The 18,177-nt window shown below is 37.6% G+C and overlaps 1 protein-coding gene and 1 pseudogene across 9 annotated transcripts in view; both read right to left on the bottom strand.

Moving 5' to 3' along the window:
• The window catches only part of SIL1 (SIL1 nucleotide exchange factor), a 169,213-nt gene that overhangs the window by 42,212 nt on the left and 108,824 nt on the right, over positions 1 to 18,177 (bottom strand). For all 9 annotated transcript variants that reach the window (XM_011382242.2, XM_011382238.2, XM_011382239.2 and 6 more), the window contains 2 exons: positions 15,204 to 15,395; positions 9,690 to 9,811 (listed from right to left, as the gene is read on the bottom strand). In XM_011382242.2, the coding sequence (XP_011380544.1) occupies positions 9,690 to 9,811; positions 15,204 to 15,395 (314 nt within the window). The remainder of the gene's footprint in view (positions 1 to 9,689; positions 9,812 to 15,203; positions 15,396 to 18,177) is intronic.
• Positions 14,312 to 14,427, bottom strand: LOC111732565 (annotated as a pseudogene).

Raw genomic sequence — 18,177 nt, forward strand, 5'->3', positions numbered from 1 at the left:
CTTTTAGAGTCCTGGCTTAAAGGCAAATCAGAAAAATTGTACTAGTAATAAGAACTACAATGAGGGCAGCGGGGGGGAAGAGGGAACATTGACAAAGAAAAAACTGAACCCAAAAAGTTGAAGCTACAATCTAGCCTTCATAGTTTTACAGTCTAGGCTGTTCCTATCCCTTGGGTAGACTTGAAAACCTCAAGTTGTGAACTTGATCCTAGATGGTCCCAGCTTGTTCATTACCTCTAGGCACTTGGTAGGAAAAAACCCAAATCCTCTCTGAAAAGATTTCACTCTAGGCCCCCAAACAGTTTTTAAAAAATTAGTGCTTATACAGTCAAAGATAATCAAGCACATAAGGAAACAAGGTGCCACTGATACAAACTAGCAGAAACAGACCTGGAATTATAAAACATGGATTGTAAAATAATTATGTTTACAATGCTTGAATAAATACATCCCTAAAAATATCTGCAGTAAATAGAGAACTATAAAAAAGGGATATATTAGACTGTGATGAAATAAAAATTCTAAAAATTAAAACATTATTCAGCATTTAATGGACAGATTCAATAACAGATTAGACACAGAAGAAGTTAAATAAGTAAACTGGAAGACAAGTCACACAAAGTTATCTAGACTTTAGCACATGTGACACAGAGATGTAAAATATGAAAAATAGGTTAAAAAAAGAAAACTAAATAAGATGGTCTAACGTGTTTAATTGGAGTTTCACAAAGATATGGAAGGGAAAGAGGCAAACAATATTTGAAGAAATAATGGATGAAAATGTTCTAGAACAGATAAGACAAAAATCCAACTAAATAAATTCACCAAACTCTAAGCAGGAAATTTCAAAAACAATCTACACCTAAATATATGATCATGTAAAAGTACAAAAAATTGTCAACATAAAAATCTTATAAGTAGACAGGGGGGAAAAGATTTTCAAGGGAGTGACCAAATGACAGTTAACTTCTCAGCAGCAACAGCAGAAGACAGAATGAAACAATATATTTAATCTGCTGAAAGAAAACAAATATCATCATAGAATTCTATACCCAGATAAAACTTCTTTTGAAAATTAGGACAAAATTAAATAATTTTAGATAAAACTGAGACAAACAAAACAAAAACAGAGAATTTGACATTATATATGATGTGTGTGTATATATAAATGCACATGTATATGTATATATACATATAAAAGAGAGAGGGGCAGTCTATCTCATGGTCAAGGTGCAGAATGTACATTCTTTTAGGCACATATGGAATATTTATAAAAACTGATCATATGCTAACCAAACAGAAAGTCTCGAGAACTTTCAAACAACTGAAATAATAAAAACTCTCTGACCACAAGATGAATGTCAATAACAAAAAACTAGAAACTTTCCATTATATTTAGAAATTAAGAAATATATGTAAGTATAATTCGTGACTCAAAGAAGTCATAACTAAAATTTTAAAATATTTTTAACTGAACCATACTTAAACTACTGCATGTCAAAACTTTTGGATGCTATTAAAGCAATAATCAGAAGAAAACTCCTAGAAATAAAAAATATAGTCCTTTAAATTACAACTTCATGGGTATAATAAATACATTAGACACTACTGAAGAATCAATTAATTGGAAAACAAAGTGGAGGAAATCATCCAGAAAGAAGCATAAGAGATGGAGAGATTAAAAAAATGAAATAACAGTTAAGAGATGTTAGAAACAGAGAGTCCAATATAATCTTAATAAAAGTATAAGGAGAGAAGAATAGAAAATGTAAGGGAGAGCCAATGAACCAGGTAACATAATGAACCAGGAAATTTCCATGTCTGAAGATTGAAGTAGCACAGTGAAAGTCAAACAGAATAAATTAAAATAATTCACACTTGGAAATATAATGGTAAAACTTGCTAATAATTAAATGCACCTGAAAAACCTTAAAATGGTCAGGGGTCAGGGAAAAACTGATTGCCTACAGAAAGAATAACTCTTAAGATTGGCAATAGATTTTTCATCAATAACGACAGATACCACAAGGATAACTAAACGTACTATGATTCAAGAGGGCGGGCAAAATAAAGACAGTATTAGTAAAAACTAAAAATGTTTATCATCCCCAGATATTTGCTCAAAGAATAACTAGAGGAAATTGAGTCCCAGAAGGAAAAAGTAGGCAAAGAAATCAGTAAACATACTGATAAATATAAACAGCATGAAATGTAAAATATTAACATTGATTATGATAATAATGACTAATTTATGAAGTTGGTTAAAAATAAGGTAGAAATAAGATATTAGCCAACAATCTCATGGAGAATAGAGACTGTAGAAATTTAAGTTAAAGCATTCTTAAAGTTCTTGTATTTTTTAAGGGGAGGTAAAAAACTTCACACCTTAGCAGCCTAATGAAACATGTTAAAAACTCAGAAGTAATCACTAAAACCAATGGCAGAAATTAATCCAAATATGTCAATAAATCGAATTGAAAGGGAGTGGATTAAATCCCTAATAAAAATATATTTAATTGTATTAATAAAACAAAATCTAGCTCTAGGTCGTACAAAGAAAAAGTCTATCCAAAATATAATGGGAGAAAGACTGAAAGAAAAGGGACGAAAAAGATATATCAAGAAAATACTAACAGAAAGTTGGTAGATATATTAATATCAGACAAAATAGACTTGAAAGCAAAAATGATTTATTAGGAGTAAAAATGATCTTAATAATATAAGGTATACATAACCAGGAAGTTGTAAGAATCCTGAATCTATTATATACACTTTACAAATAAAATAAAGCAAAAACTGAGCAAGTACAGGATCTTTTTCTATAGGGTTATTAGTGTGTTTATTCTATTTTTAGATGCTCTTTACATATATTAGGAATATTAATACCATGTTTGTGATATAAGTAGCAAACATTTTTCCCAGTTTATTATTTGTCAAGACCATTTTAGAACTAAATTCTCAGCTTGGAGAATTTCAGGCCACAATAGTAGTATTATTCCCAACCTAATTGCACTCTAGGGCTGAACTGGGTGAAGAATTTTCTGGGGAATTTTTCTCCCTTCCATTCAAAGCCAAATTGCCTTAATATCTCGTTTTTAGTGGAAGATTTTTATTTTTCTAATTCTCCCTTTCACAAGCTGTAGACTTTGTCTCTTGTTCCCCAACTTACAAAGCCTGTTTAAACCAAAAGCTCTTGGCCACTGGGAAATAACAAATGTCCCCAGGACAGCTATAAGTTTCAGTTATCCCTTAGGATTTGTGCTTTCTGTTATATTTGTCTTTAGGACTTCCTTTGCTTTCTTGCAGAGCCACCATATATAAAATATATGTTATTCATTTCCCCTTTATTTATACAAAGCAGTGGCCCTACAGTTTGTCAGCTGAATTGAACATTTAAGGAAATGTTTAAATATTTAACCCAGCATCTTCAGGTATTCTGAAAAAGAATGTTTCTTGAGAAACGTAAACAACCATTTGCTAGATACAGAAGTCTCCTAGTTCTGTTTTATTTTGTTACTTATATTTATAATTAAAATGTAAATAATACATACTCACTTGGAAAAGAAATCTGACTTTGAATGCAGCTTTAAGAGCTATGGCTATCCAATTGCCCCAGCCAATTTTGGTTAATATGCTAATGAATTTATCAGATAGAAAAAGGTTTGAGTATCTCACCTGTCACTGAATGAGTATGAAAAGTTAGTTCCTGGAGTCAAGAGGTCAGAACTAGTCCAAGAGGTCATATTTGAACTTTGATTCAAATGCTGGCATCTCTAACATCCGATCTCAACCCACTCATCTCCATGGCCTCACACTTTAAAGAGTTAAGGAGCAGTATCCAAATCATCCACTATTATATAATTAATAATAAAGACAGTGTTGTATACTCAGCCCCTAGATGCTATCTGGAAAAACATTTCATTTCCTAGGTATCAGTTTATTCTTTTGTTTATTTAATTATTAATTTAATAATTATTTCCTAGCACTCAATGCTAGGCCCTATGCTATATACTTGAGAGACAGCAAAATAGAAAAAGAATCTTATCCTCTTACTGTCTAATAGGTAATCAAACAAATATGTACTTGTAAGTTGAGATGAGCGCTATGAAAAAGCAAGGGGAATTTAAAAGGAATTTTTAAATGATCCAAGAAAGATTTTGGAAATTTTATGAATATGAATATGCTCAGTTGCAAGTAACAGCATAATGGCTAAAAAAACAAAGACATTTAATTCTCTCTCACAACAAAAGTCTGGAAGTAGATGGTTCCAAAATCAGTATAGTGCCTAAACTCTACCATAAAGGACTTAGTCTCCTTCTGTCTTTCCTCTATTGTGCTCCTCAGCATACTGGCTTTTTGTCCTTGTGCTTTTTTCACCTCACTGGTCTACGCCAACTGCTGCAGCTCCAAGACAACTACAATAGAGGAAGAAAGAGGTGGGCAGGGTCTCCTTACTTTCTTTTTATAAAAGAACAAAATCCTTCCCAGAAGCCTTCTCAACAAACTTCTCTTTATGTCTCATTGGTCAGAACTGGGTCACATGCCCATTTCTAAATCAATCTATGTCCACGTAGAACAGAATCACCCTAGTTGCTTTAGACTATTGATGGTTCATTTCCTAGCACTGGGAGAGGGAATCTCCTCTCTGAACATGTTGTGCCCTCATCATATCGAGGTTCCTTAAAATAGATTTTTAAAAAAGAAATAATTGTTTAGTAGTCAACAATAGTGGAAATAGAAATCCACAGGATTCATTCACCAAATAAATGGAGAAAAGAAAGACTCAAATATCATTCAAAAGTTTCAAGCTAGGGCAACTACAACAATCATATCGTCAAGAATAGATAAAAAGGGAATGTGGGAGGGGAAACCTAGTTTTGAGGGAGAGAAAAGTAAATTTCACTTTCTTCTCCTTAAGTTTGAAGTGCAAGTAGCCTGGTAGAAATAGAAGATGGGACCTGAGGAGAGAGGCTGGACTTCAACATCAACACTGGAGTCACCCATGATGAGGTAAGATTTGAAACGGTGGAAATAGGTAGGACCAACGGCAGAGAAAATGAAAAGAAAAAGAGGACAAGGCCAAAAAAATCATAATGAATAGCTATAACTAGGAGATAGTAAGAAGATGACACTGCCATAAAAGGAAAAGGAGAGGGAGTAATTATTTACCAATATACAATTATTTACTACAATCACATGGCAGCCATGAGGTAAAGTTTCCAAGCTGATGATTTCGACTGCTACAGAGAAATCAATGACTTCAAAATACGCTTGAAAATTTTCAGGGATAGTAGGAGCATAATGCTCATGTGCACCCATATGGGTCCCTTTCTGTCTACACTTTCAAGAAGTTTAGAAGAGAAGGGAAATTTTGGTTGGCAGGTTTGGGGTGATGGACAAGTTGGTGATAGGACAGGGATAGGTGGATAGATAACTGAGAGCATTTGTAGGATAAGAGGAAGGAGCCTAAAGAGAAGGAAGAGAGTGAGGAGCACTAATGATAAAGGGAAAAACAGGAAGATGTGCCGAGGCTGGTGGTCCCAATAAGGATAAAAACCATGTTCAACAGGAGAAATGAAAATGTGAAGAGATAACGGAGGTGGTCAGAGAACATGAGATATTGGAAAAAATAGGAAGTGAGTTTCAAGATAGCTCGTGGGTAACAGAAGCAAAGATAAAGGTCAATGCAGTTGAGAATGTTGATCCCCAGTAAGCTCACAAAAACCATCAAGAAAGAGAGGAGAAAAGATGTAGATGAGCACTGAAATTCACTGAAAATGGCAGAAAAGAAATCTGGAAATTAGAGGCCAATAGATGGCCGAATGGTTAAAAATGAATTGGCAAAACTTCAGTAGGAAAAGTACAACTGAGGAAACTAGAGAGCCAACAAAGAATGAGGTGAGAGGGTGCAGGGTCACAAGCGGGGGAGACATTCCTTTTATAAAGAGATTTATATAACCCAAAATCTGCTAAGAAGTTTCCGAGGAAGATGCCAAGGAGAGAAAGAATAGAACAGAATCTTGTTCTAGGGATCCATCACAACAGAGCATAATCGCACTATAACCGATGCCACATGTACATGCCTTTTTATGCCAGGCAGAGGTCCATGACACCCTACAAACTGTGGACAATTCAAACAAAAGTACTGTATACAATGAGCACTTACAAGCCCATGTAATTGCATAATAACTCATACATATGCAGATGAGATTGTGAGTTATTAAAGATGGAAACAGGACACCAAAAGTGACTGAAGCAAGGGCATGAGAACAACAAAAGCCAGTGCTCCCTGGGATAAAAGAACACTAATTTCTTGATAATTTAATTCCTCACAGTTAAAAGGTAAAGATTACATATAGGGAAATAAGAGGAAAACAAAAGGAGGCAGCCAGTGTGCTGAGAAGTAAAACCAAAACCAGATTACAGAAGGCTGCATGGCCTCTGAAATTCACAAGGCTTTTCTGGGACCTCCTATACACAGAAACACAAATGACCTGTCCGGGACTCTACAAACTCCTGATAGGGCAAACTGCAGACAGATACACCCAGATGCCATCATGAAATGAAATCAGGTCATAGAAAGGCCACTGAAAATAAATGAATTGAAAAAGACAGGAAGTTTAAGGGAAGGAAGGGAAGGAAGGGAGGGAAAGGAGAGAAGGAAGGGAGGAAAAGAGAGAGAGGGAGAGGGAGAAAGGAAAGGGTAGAAGAAAAGGGAACATGGGGAGAGGGGGAGAGGGAGAAAGAAAGAGAGGAAGAAAAAAGAAAGAAACCATAAAAAGATAAAGCTGCCAAAAGTATCAGACTCCTCTCTCTCTATCTCTGCATATCTTCTAAGAGCTTGACCTGCCTTATATACATGGGTAACAAACAGCAGAAAATGAGTGATTATGACCCATAGTGTAAATAACACTTAAATAAGAAAACAAACTATTTCTGTGGCCATGTAACATTCAGTGGCCACATCAATTATATTTATATTAACTCTTTCTTCTTGATCTTGGAATAATCGCTTCACATTTAACACCAGGGGAAAGATCTCTTCATCCATAGAGATGTATGTGGAGGCCTTATTAAGCAATTAAGACAGGTAGGCAAATAAACACCCTCATGAAGCAGCAAGATTAGCACCAAGGGATATGCCGTGTGGTAAAACATAAGCATCTTAAAAGAAAATGAGGTTTGTATTGTAAAAAGAAAGGAAGTAAGAACTGCCTTATAGTAAAAACTCATAGTAAAAAGGACACATGGTGAACATGATACCCGTTTATCATTGGCATGTGCTTTACAAGTATTTTCACAGGGCTTATTGTATATTATGTTATTTCACATTCACTTAACCTTATGAAATGCAGAAGTCACTTATTATTGTTCCTAGTTAATAAATGAAAAAAGTGAGGCTTAGAAAGGTGAAATCACTTACCGATGGGCAAAAGAGCTAGGAAATGGCAGAGACTGGACTTGAACCTAGATTTTCTAACTCTAGGTACAGTAGGCTACCCAGTCCTCCCAAATACTCAAACGTCTGGACTTCTAAGCAGTATTCTTGCCCATCATCAAAAAAATAGAAGGAATGACCTTTAAATAAAACCTACAAACCCTGAAGCTCCATGATTCCAACATACTCACTATCCCTTGAATACCCTCTTGATAAAGAGCAAGCTCATCCAATCACTGTGTCTGTATGTGCACATGTGTAGTATGTGTGTGCACGCTTGTATGCTGAAGGCAGGGAAAGAGCTGCAGAATCAATACTTAGGACGTCAAGAGGAAATAATGAATATCACACTAGAGCACTGAAACCTATCTCTCTTGCATAGAAATATTCTTACCTTGCATCAAGTTCCTCTTTGTATAAAACACTGACATTTTCATGATGTTCAAAAGCCTGCTGTTAGCTTCCAAAAGCTCTGGCGTCATACCATGCTATCATTGTAACCGCCCTCCAGTGAGCCATCAAAAGCCTGGCTAAAACATTTTGAATACAGCAGTATGCTTGCCACCAAAAATATAAATTGCAATATTTTACATTTATCTTTATTTAAATTTTAGTGAAGCTGCATAAACGTTAACATGGTCTTACACTCATACAATCACAGAAAAGTCTTAATAACACCACATGTTGGCACAGCTCCTGGATGAGTTATGGCCTGCTAAGGAGGCCCAATGCATACTTCTCAAGTACCTTGGTTCCCTTAAACTAAGAAGTGACATCAAGATGCTACACAGTGTCCCCTAAGAAATGTGTTTCCAGAAGCAAGGGCAAGAAACAAATAAGATCATTTGTTCATATTGAAAGTGGAAACAAAGTACTTGGGATTACAGAAAAAATTTCCAAAAAAGGTCTGAGGAGAAAGGTTAATAAGGTTTGATTTAGTTCTTTTAAGGCTTTTGACACAAAAATTGAGCCTCAGTAAGTGCTCAAGCCTCTAAAGCCTGACAAGGATAAGATCCAGGACTTCTCCAGGGCTGAAATCACAGCTACCAATGACAAACTCAGATTTGCCACCTTTCCAGGGGATGCACAAGCAGAGATTTCCCTGGGCTTCCTGGGAGACTGTCTGGCTCTGGTAGGTGAGATCAAGGGAGGTGGAATGCCTTAGAGGCCACAACCAGTGACTGCCAACAAGAGGACAACCACAACTTCAAGATCAAGGCAGGTTAGTGATAAGGGAAACAAAGGCCTACATTGTTCTTGGCCTCTCTTCACAGGACAATTCTTTTGGCCTTCCCAGCTTTGCCCCTCAATTAACTACGAAAAGATGCTGAAGCTTTTCTTAAGACTGAGATTCTAATTAATTAAAAATAAGCATGGATGAAAGGCAAAGGAAATCTTTTCAAAACAAAGCCTCTGACCGTAAACATGTTCAGAATAGCCTTTCTCCTACAACACCATGATCTCTACATCCAAGAAGAGTAACCCCTAATAGCCACCACCCCTGCCCTTGAAGCAAGAATCAGAATATTGATTCCTTTTTTAAGAGCATAAATGGTCCTCGTAACAGATTTTCAAAAATAGAAGGAACTATAGCTCCAGTGGACAGACTGCGGCTTGAAGACATCTTGAGTTTTTTAGTATAATGATGTGGTGCCCACATATCTTGATTCGTCCACTCTTCGGAGATGCTATATCCCCACTCCTCTTGCCTAATCAATCTTCTAGCACGAGACAGTCTAAATTTAAACAACTCCCAACCCAGAGAGTCTAATAATCTAACTGCATATTGATTGGTTCCAGACATCTAGGGGAAAGACACATCCCCCCGACAAAAGGCCCTCTGTGGTCATGTTCATTTATTCATTGCCTAAGATATGTAGCTTTACTTCCAAAAAGATCAACTCTTAAGAGTTCATCCCCCTTCCTCTCAACTATTTATGGTGGGTATAACTTTTATTAGTTTTGAATAAAACAGAGACTATGATCTAAAATATGTCATTAAATATCCATCTACATATATGAAGGAAACAGTCATAAATGGTGACAACATGGGTGAAAATTCTTACCTGCCTGGAACAAGAGCAAAATCAGATTCTCTAGTTTCATTGCGATCACCATGAAATGTGGATAGGTATGTGCATGAGTTCAAGTGTAACTTTTTTCCAAGCCAATCTGGACAAGAGTAAAGGTAGAATTCACCTGAAGGGTCCAAACAATCCTGGCAAGTGGGATGTGCATCCTTGCTGCTCACCTGGAAAAGGCTGCCCCCAGCACAAACGCAGCATACTCCTTTAGCAGGGGCTCTGTGCTGTTCAGCCCATTGATCACCACTTGAAGGCCACCGAAGGAAAGCAGATCCTGTGCATTATCCATCTGCAACAAAGGCACTGCTTAGTACAGTACAGACATCAAGGAAAGAGTTCTTCTGATAGCTTCTTCTTTTGGTGACTATTCAAAAACAAACTAAAAAGTCAAGTAAAAGCAATGGTTGCATTTCTGACTAACTAGGAAAGAATTTGAAAAAAAAACCTAAATTTTTAAATAATCTTAAATTTGAGAACTCTAAATTCATACAACATGATTTATGGGAACTGGCAGAAATGGAACCTATCTATTGCTTATGCCAAACATGTCCTGGAAAATTCTAATACTGTAATGAGTCACAAAGCTTACTCCTAATGTACAAGCTATTGACACAAAGATCTGGCATCATCAGCACTACCAAATGACACCATCCTTCCTGTTGAAGTCCACCCCCAATGGGGGCAGTGGAGGCAGCAGCCAAAAGCAAAAAGCTGATTTTTAATTATAAGTCAGGGACTATAAGAGGAAACCTGCTGCAGGGAGAGAGGGACCTGGAAGAGTGATAGGAGAGAAATAACAATAATACCATTCTCTTTCCTCACTTCATACAGTCTAAGGTTGACTGAATCTGAGGACTTTCATGATAAAATCTAAACAAAAGTCTCTCACTCAAAAGCTTTAGTCTAGATATGTACTACTGGCTACTGGATATTACTGGACAGTGCAGAACATTTCCATTATCATGTAGAGTTCTATCAGACAGCATTGGTCTGGGCTATCATTTAAGATTCAAAGTCCCAAGGTGAGACGATCTATCTCTCTTCTATTCTATAAAAGAGAGGATCGCATTCCCTAAGCTTCACTAGTATCCTGGAACAAGAAGACACAACTTCCTCAGAAAGGTCTCTGGATCCTGTTTCCTCATACGGTAGCTACAAGTCTCCCTTGAAAATACCTTTGTTGCTACAAAGGCTGCCTCTTGCCCACATGCTGATCCCACTCTACAAATCATCAGGAAAATCCAGGAAGGTAGAGTCCAACAACATGACTGCTGTCCACCTTTTCCTCCAGACACCACAGAGCCCTTTCCTACCCAACTGTGTCTTTCCAAACTATAAGAGGGCTCTAACAGAGAAAACGAGTTTGAAGGGCTGTATTTGACTCTACCTGTGTTTTGGGAGGGCCAAGCCTGTTTTTACCACTTAGAAAATCATTCTTATACATTCTGATGTAATATCCACAAGAGCAGGGGTTTTTGTCTGTCTACTATTGCAGGTCTAGTGACTAGAATAGTGCTGAGCATATAGTAGGTGCTCAATAAATAATCATTAAACCAGTGAATCAATTTGATCAGAAAAAAATGTTACTGAAATAAACTCCACTGTTGAGTACAAAAGGAAATCTGGGGTATCTGTGCCAAGAAAATGGATGGATCCCTTGTAACACAGACCTAAAGAGATGGCTAATCCAAGGTTGTGAAGTAAATATAGAGTCTGCTCTGCCATAAAGGCTCCCAAGCTAGGGCTAGTATTTTCTACCCTAATCTGTCCTTATAAAGAAGAATGATTACTGGGCCATAGTCCAGCTAACTAGGAAGACTAAGAGCTGGGTGCTTTGCTGACATGAGCACAATACTTACTGAACTTTCCTTCTTCATATATTCTGATTTTAAAATCTAAAAATTCACTGCCTCTGCTTTGATCCTCCTTCCTCCAGGTTTTCTGGATACAAAACCATGGCTCAGAGTCCTGTCACTCCATGCCTGGGATGGCTACTCATCAAAGCTTATATGCGTTCCTAGCAGAGCAGCTGCCAGTCTGACAGCCCCAAAGCAACACGGCCCAGAGTCACAAAAGTTCTGTTCTGGATTCAGTTTATCTTTATTACTACAAAGATAATTTAGGGTGTTATAAATGCTGACATTTAGATAAGCACTCTCAAGATGTTTTCTCATTTGTTATGTCACTTGACATGAGGAAGAAAGGAGTCATTCTGTCCACTGCACACCCAGAAGATCGAGCTCCAAAATCTGGGTCTGCGGCCATAACTTCTCCTAGGTTGCCTTCAGGATGGGGTGGGACAGGCAGAAAGGAGCTCAAAGCAGAGGGAAGGAGAGCAGAAGGAAGGAGACAGTAGAAAATTGTGCAGACACTCAGGAGGCAAAAAAAAAAAAAAAAAGAGAACCAGAGCACTGAGAAGACAGAGAAAAGGAAACAGAGAAAGGGAGAAATGATGGTAAATAATTGAGGAGTCATATGAGATAAGGTAAACACACTGCCCCAAACTCACAAACTATTTTCCACACACACAGTTTTGCTTTTCACAAATCCTGTTTAATAATTCAAATATGGCTGTGAGAAATCCTTGGGCAGATCCAGTTTGGGTCCTTGAAGCCCATGGATCTCAAAACCTCCAATCAGTGAGTCTAGAACAAGAGTGGCCTGGTCGAGTTTCTGGCAGGAAAAGTCCTATCTTCTTCAAAGCTAGCACTACATCACCTCAATTTCCCATTGCAACTGGAACTTGAGGCCAAGCTGTGTCTTCTTTAATCTCCCTGTGAAATCACAACTTAATACTGTTGCATGGAAACCCGACATTCCAGTCTAAACCACGGACCTTATATTTCTGATCAAAAGGCTAATGACCCAAAACATTTATGACTCTTCTGTTAACATAGCGAGTTTAGTTTCCATCAAGGGACTGCTGACCTGAGGATGAGTTTAGTGATATCTAAGAAACTGTTTACCCTAACCGGTGATCTATGGAAGCAAAATAGGATGTCGCCCTAAAGATGACACTGCCAAGTGACCACCAAGTTTTCAGGGAAAAAGAAATCTGTTGGGGCCCTGCTAGCTTCCTACGTACTCACTACCTTCTAGGTACAATAAGCTCTCTAGTCATTTTGGCCTTTTATACTGCAACTAAAGGAAGAGCCTACAGAAACCTGGTACCTAAAGATCCATTCAAGTATGTTAAGATGAGAAAAAATAAAAGCTGTCAACAGCAGAGCAGGACTGAGTTAGCCAATAACCCCTAGGATCCTTAATTCTTTAAATATCTATAACAGAAAAGCTATTGGAATTTTCCTTTTTTTTTACCCTGGAGAGAAAGACTGGAAAGAGGAAAGAGAACCCAGGTCCATTTTCTTTAAGAGGATCACAGACCTGCTATTTGAAGCCTGAGAAAGTGTTATGAGCAGAGAGAGATGAAGTGGCTGCCCCATTATTCCTGCAAATATAGTACACACTCATCCTCTCATCACAAAGGCTAGCAAATCCTAAAGAAAGAATGAATGTCTTTTAGCTTAGCTTGTAGAGAACGCTATCATGCATGGAAGGATGGTGAAGATCTATTTCTTGATGAGGATCTCAAACAAGCCTTTGATTATGATTACACAGCTTCCCTACGCCAGCATCGCCCCTGTCCTGGATTACTGCAATAGCCTCCTACCTGGTTTCCGTGCTTCCATCTATGCCTCCTGCCTCTGGTCTAATTCTCAACACAGCAGTCAAAGGGATTCTTTAAAAGTAAATCAGATGATGTCCTTCTTCTTCTCAATATCCTCTAATAATGTCTAATTTCATTCTTTCCCATGGCCTACAAGGTGCTCCATGATCCTCCTCCCATTATCTCTGGGTTTCACCTGCTTCTCTCCCTCTTTTCTCAGCTCCAATCACACTGACTTCCTAGTGGTTCCTCAAACACAACAGATATGCTTCCATCTTAGGATTAAAGATACTGTTGTTTCTCCTGCTTGAGATGCTCCTTCCCTTCCTTGCGCTACTTTTTATTTTTCCATAGTATTATCACCTTCGAACATTATTTATAATTTACTTATTAGTTATGTTTAGTGTCTGTCTGTCTCTGCTAGAAGGAAAGCTCCAATTTTGTTCACAGATGTATCCTAAGTGCCTGGAACAGTGTCTGGGACTTAGTAGGTACCTAATAAATTAATTCATTGAATGAATAAATAAATGGGTTCTCCTAGCTCCTTTTCCTTAGATTCATCTATTCTCTTTTGAGATTCATTCAGATGGTACCAGTATCTTGTGAGAGTAAGAATGGACAAAAGGTTAAGAGCACAGAGTTTGGGGTAAGGCAGACCTGTTGGAAATCCCAGCTCTACTACTCACTAACTGGGTGACCTGGGCATTCACAAGTGTGAATGTATTTGCCTCAGTTATAAAATGGGATTAATAGTAGTGCCTACTCATAAGGCAGCTGTGACTGGAAGCGCATAAATTAATATATACAAAGCACTTGAATATGTGCCTATTACATAATATTCAATAAATATTAACTTATAATTATGGTACAAGTCTGATCAGTCATTCTCCTGCTTCAAACTCTCCAATGGTTCTTAGGATTAAGGATAAAATCATTAAGAGTATGATATTCCCAACCCCATCTCTCTTGACTCCCTAACCTTTCCACTTCATCTCTGCTACCTCATCCCCTGGTCTCTGTGCTCCTATCACTCTAATCTTTTTCCAGGCCCTCAATCACACCAAGCTTTCCTCTGTCTGTTATGCTCTAACTCAAGGGTTGACAAACTTTTTTTTTAATTTATGCCTACAGCACCTGGTCTTCCTAGGTGGTCTCCCATTCAAGTACTAACCAGGCCCGACCCTGCTTAGCTTCTGAGATCAGACATCGGGCTTGTTCAGGGTGGCATGGCCGTAGACCATGGACCGTGGCTCCACTGGGGCACGAACCTAGGACCTTCTGTGTGTAAAGCAGACATGTTAACCGCTACACTATGGAACCATGTCCAACAAACTTTTTTAAAGTGCTTGACAGTAAATATTTTTGGCTTTTGTGAGCCATGTGGTTTCTGTCACAACTACTCAACTCTGCCATTGTAGTATGAAAACAACCAAAAACAATAAAACAATGCATAAACAAATAGGTTTGGCTGTGTCCCAACAAAACAATTTACAAAAGCAATCATGGGCCACATGTGGCCCATGGGCCATAATTTGCCATCCCCTGTTCTAATATCCCCTGGTTGCCAAGCCAACCCCTTTAAGGCTAAGCCACTATACCTAAATGTCACGTCCTTGGGGAAGTCTTCCCCAATGGCCCTGGCAAGGCTAAGTTCCTCTGTTATATACTCTTACTTTACCCTTTGGAGTAAATATAATCTTAAATCATCTCATTACCAAATTGTTAATTTGTTAATTGTTCATTATTTAATTATTTCCCCTTCCAGACTATACGCTACATGGAACAGGGACCACCACATCTATTTTACCTCCACTGTATCTTCAGCATTGAAAAATTAAAGGATAGTTCTGACCTCTAAGAATGTATCTTACTACAACAGATATTGGCCTACATTAAAAATACTGAATACCATGGGAGAGAAGTAAAGGTGCTGATGTATTTTCTTAGGGCTTAGGGAAGGGGGCTTATTTTTGGAGCTGTCAGTTAAAAGTCAGACTTATGGACAAAGAAATACCTGATGGACATAATATTCAAGATCGAAGAGTGCAGCAATCTTCTCCTCCAGGCTGGAGCTGGAACTATTGAATTTGTTGATCAGCCGTACCATGATCTGCATGTCAGTCTCAATGACAACATTCAGCTCTTCAAAGTCCTTCTTCAGCTCCTCAATGGGGCGGAAAAGTCGTTTAATCTCAGCATGCCTTGCCTAAGGAGAGCAGCAAAGAGAAGATTAATCAAAGCAATTAGAGACATCTCCCCAAGACTACCATGGTCGACCATAAATGCCCATCCTCAAAGAAATGCTTCTCCAGGACTCAAAATGTTCTCTTATCTGTACTATCAGAAATCCTGACACCTTCTAAGATGCCTAGAGAAAAGAGCCCTCAGAGTCTACCTATATAGTTCTCTGTCCCAAAATCATACTCAAGATTTTCTAAGGTTCTCTTACCCCAGTCTAAATTCCAATGTTCAGGAAGATTAGAAAGTCTCGTTGCAATCACTGAGGTCAGGGGAAATAATGCGAGCTCATCTTCTACCCTTAATTTAGGCTGAAGGCTAAAGTAGAATAATCCATACCTTGGTTCTCCATATTCTACAAATACAGACTATCTTGGCTTTACCCTGCCCAATACAGTAACATTTTAGAGAAACCCGGACATAAGAAACTGTGGGTAAAGAGATGTCAGAGTGGGAGCAATTTGCTGATGAAAATTAAATCACTGTCATTACTGTCAATCTAACGACAGGTGCACAATTTGTTCAACTATTTGAAGTGGCTAAATTACTGTATGTACTATACTCAAATCTCAAATAATTTTCTCTCAATCCCTCCCCATCCCACATATATACAGATTTTAAAAATGAAGTGATGTTGGAGGTGAATAAAAGACTTTAATTAGATATTTTATACCTGTGATACTCTGTTTTCTTCCCAATTTTAGAGGATAGTACTTATAAAGAGAATCTGAAATGTTACAGTGGTTTGTGTTTCTATCATCCAAGAAAAATTAAAAGACACGAATATTTATAAAAAACAGGATGATGAGCAGCTGTCAGTTCCAAATTGCTCATCTATCACCTTTAGGTTTTCTCTCTAGTTATAAGCACTCCATAGAAACACCAACCAAAGAAATGAATCAGACTCTCTTTAAAAAGAGCAAGCTCCTAGCAGAGTAATCACATCTACGAGATGCCATATCCTGTTTGTTTGGGCTAAAACTACAGTGAAATGCTCTCTGTACACCCAGCTAGAGGACTCTGGCCAGGCAAAGAGGTCTAAGAAAGCTGAATCACTGCCTAGAACTGCGGGGTGACAGGCAAGTGAGCAGGATAAGAAACTAGTCAGCCCTGTCTCACAAAAATGATGTGTGCTTGGCCCTGAGGAAGACCTTTTTATGAAGGAAAAAAAGCTGTTTATTTTGCAGTAATTAAAAACTCACAGGAAGTTACAAAAATAGTACAGAGAATACCATATACCCTTCATTCAGTTTCCTCCAATGGTAACTTCTCACGTTAACGATAGCATAATATAAAAACCAAGAAAACAACATAGGTACGATACTCTTAACTAAACTATAGGTCTTATTCATATTTCACCAGCTTTTACAGGTACACATTTCCATGTATGTGTGTGTGTACCATTCTATTCAATTTTACCCAATATATAGATTCATGTAACCACCAGAATAATCAACCTACAGAACTGTTCCATAACCACCAAACAACTCCATTGTGCTTCTTTATAGCTGTGCCTCATCCTCCCACCCTCTCCCTCCCGTTCCTATGCCCTGGCAACCACCAATTTGTTTTCTATCTCTATAATTCTGGCATTTGGAGAATGTTATATAGATGGAGTCACATAGTCTATAATCTTTTGAGATTAGCTTTTTTGTTTTTTACTGAACATAATGTACTTGAGATCTATTCAAGTTACTGCATATATATCAATGGTTCATGTCTTTTTAATGCTGACTAGTAGTCCACTATATAGATGTACAGCTTGTTTAACCATTCACCTGTTGAACATTTGAGTTTTTGTAGATTTCGGCTATTATAAATAAAACTGCATGAACATTTCTATAAAGGTTTTTGTATAAGTTTAACTTCTTACTTCTCTGGGACAAATGCCCAAGAGCACAATTGCTGAACTGTCTGATAAGTGTATGTTCAGTTTTACAAAAAACTGCCAAACTGTTTTCCAGAGTGCTGTACCATTTCACATTTCCAATAAGGTACCAAAGATCCAGTTTCTCTACATCCTATTATTTACTATTATTACCATTTTTATTTTAGGTATTCCAATAGATGTATAGTGATATCTCATTGTGGATTTAATTTGCACTTCTAAATAGCTAATGATATTAAACATCTTTTCATGTGCTTATTTGCCATCTACATATCCTTTTTGGTGAAATGTCCGTCCGTGTCCTTTGCCCATTTTCCAAATAGGCTGTTGGTTTTTACTGCTGAGTTTTGAAAGTTCTTTATATTCTAAATACAAAAGCCTTTTATCAGATACAGACAACCCTTGCTTTTCACAGATTAGATATGCACCAATTTCAAATACCACAGTTTAAGTAACATCAGTCTCCTAACATGACACAAATTTCAGTTGTCATAGTATATTAACTATAATTGCATAAAATGCCACCTTTGCTGCTAGCTCTTCAGTTCACAAATCACTACATAAATAACAAATACACATCACAATTACTAGCTGATGACATCACTTCTTTCAAAGTCTGTCAGTGACTGGTCACTGTGCATCCATTATTCAGTTCATACACAGATGTCAAGTACGTAGCTCTATGGCTTCCTCATTCTCAAATGATAACCCGTGTAATGTTTCATAAAAATGTTTAATCCAAAGAGAAAACTGGCCAAGATAAAAGTGCAGCTAAGAAACAAAAGTGGTAACCCTGACAGTAGAATTCATACTGAATGTATATGGAGTGACAGATGATGTCATAATTTTTGCCTCAATTATC

This window comes from Pteropus vampyrus, unplaced genomic scaffold (assembly GCF_000151845.1).
Source record: "Pteropus vampyrus isolate Shadow unplaced genomic scaffold, Pvam_2.0 Scaffold470, whole genome shotgun sequence".
Taxonomy (NCBI): Eukaryota; Metazoa; Chordata; class Mammalia; order Chiroptera; family Pteropodidae; genus Pteropus; species Pteropus vampyrus.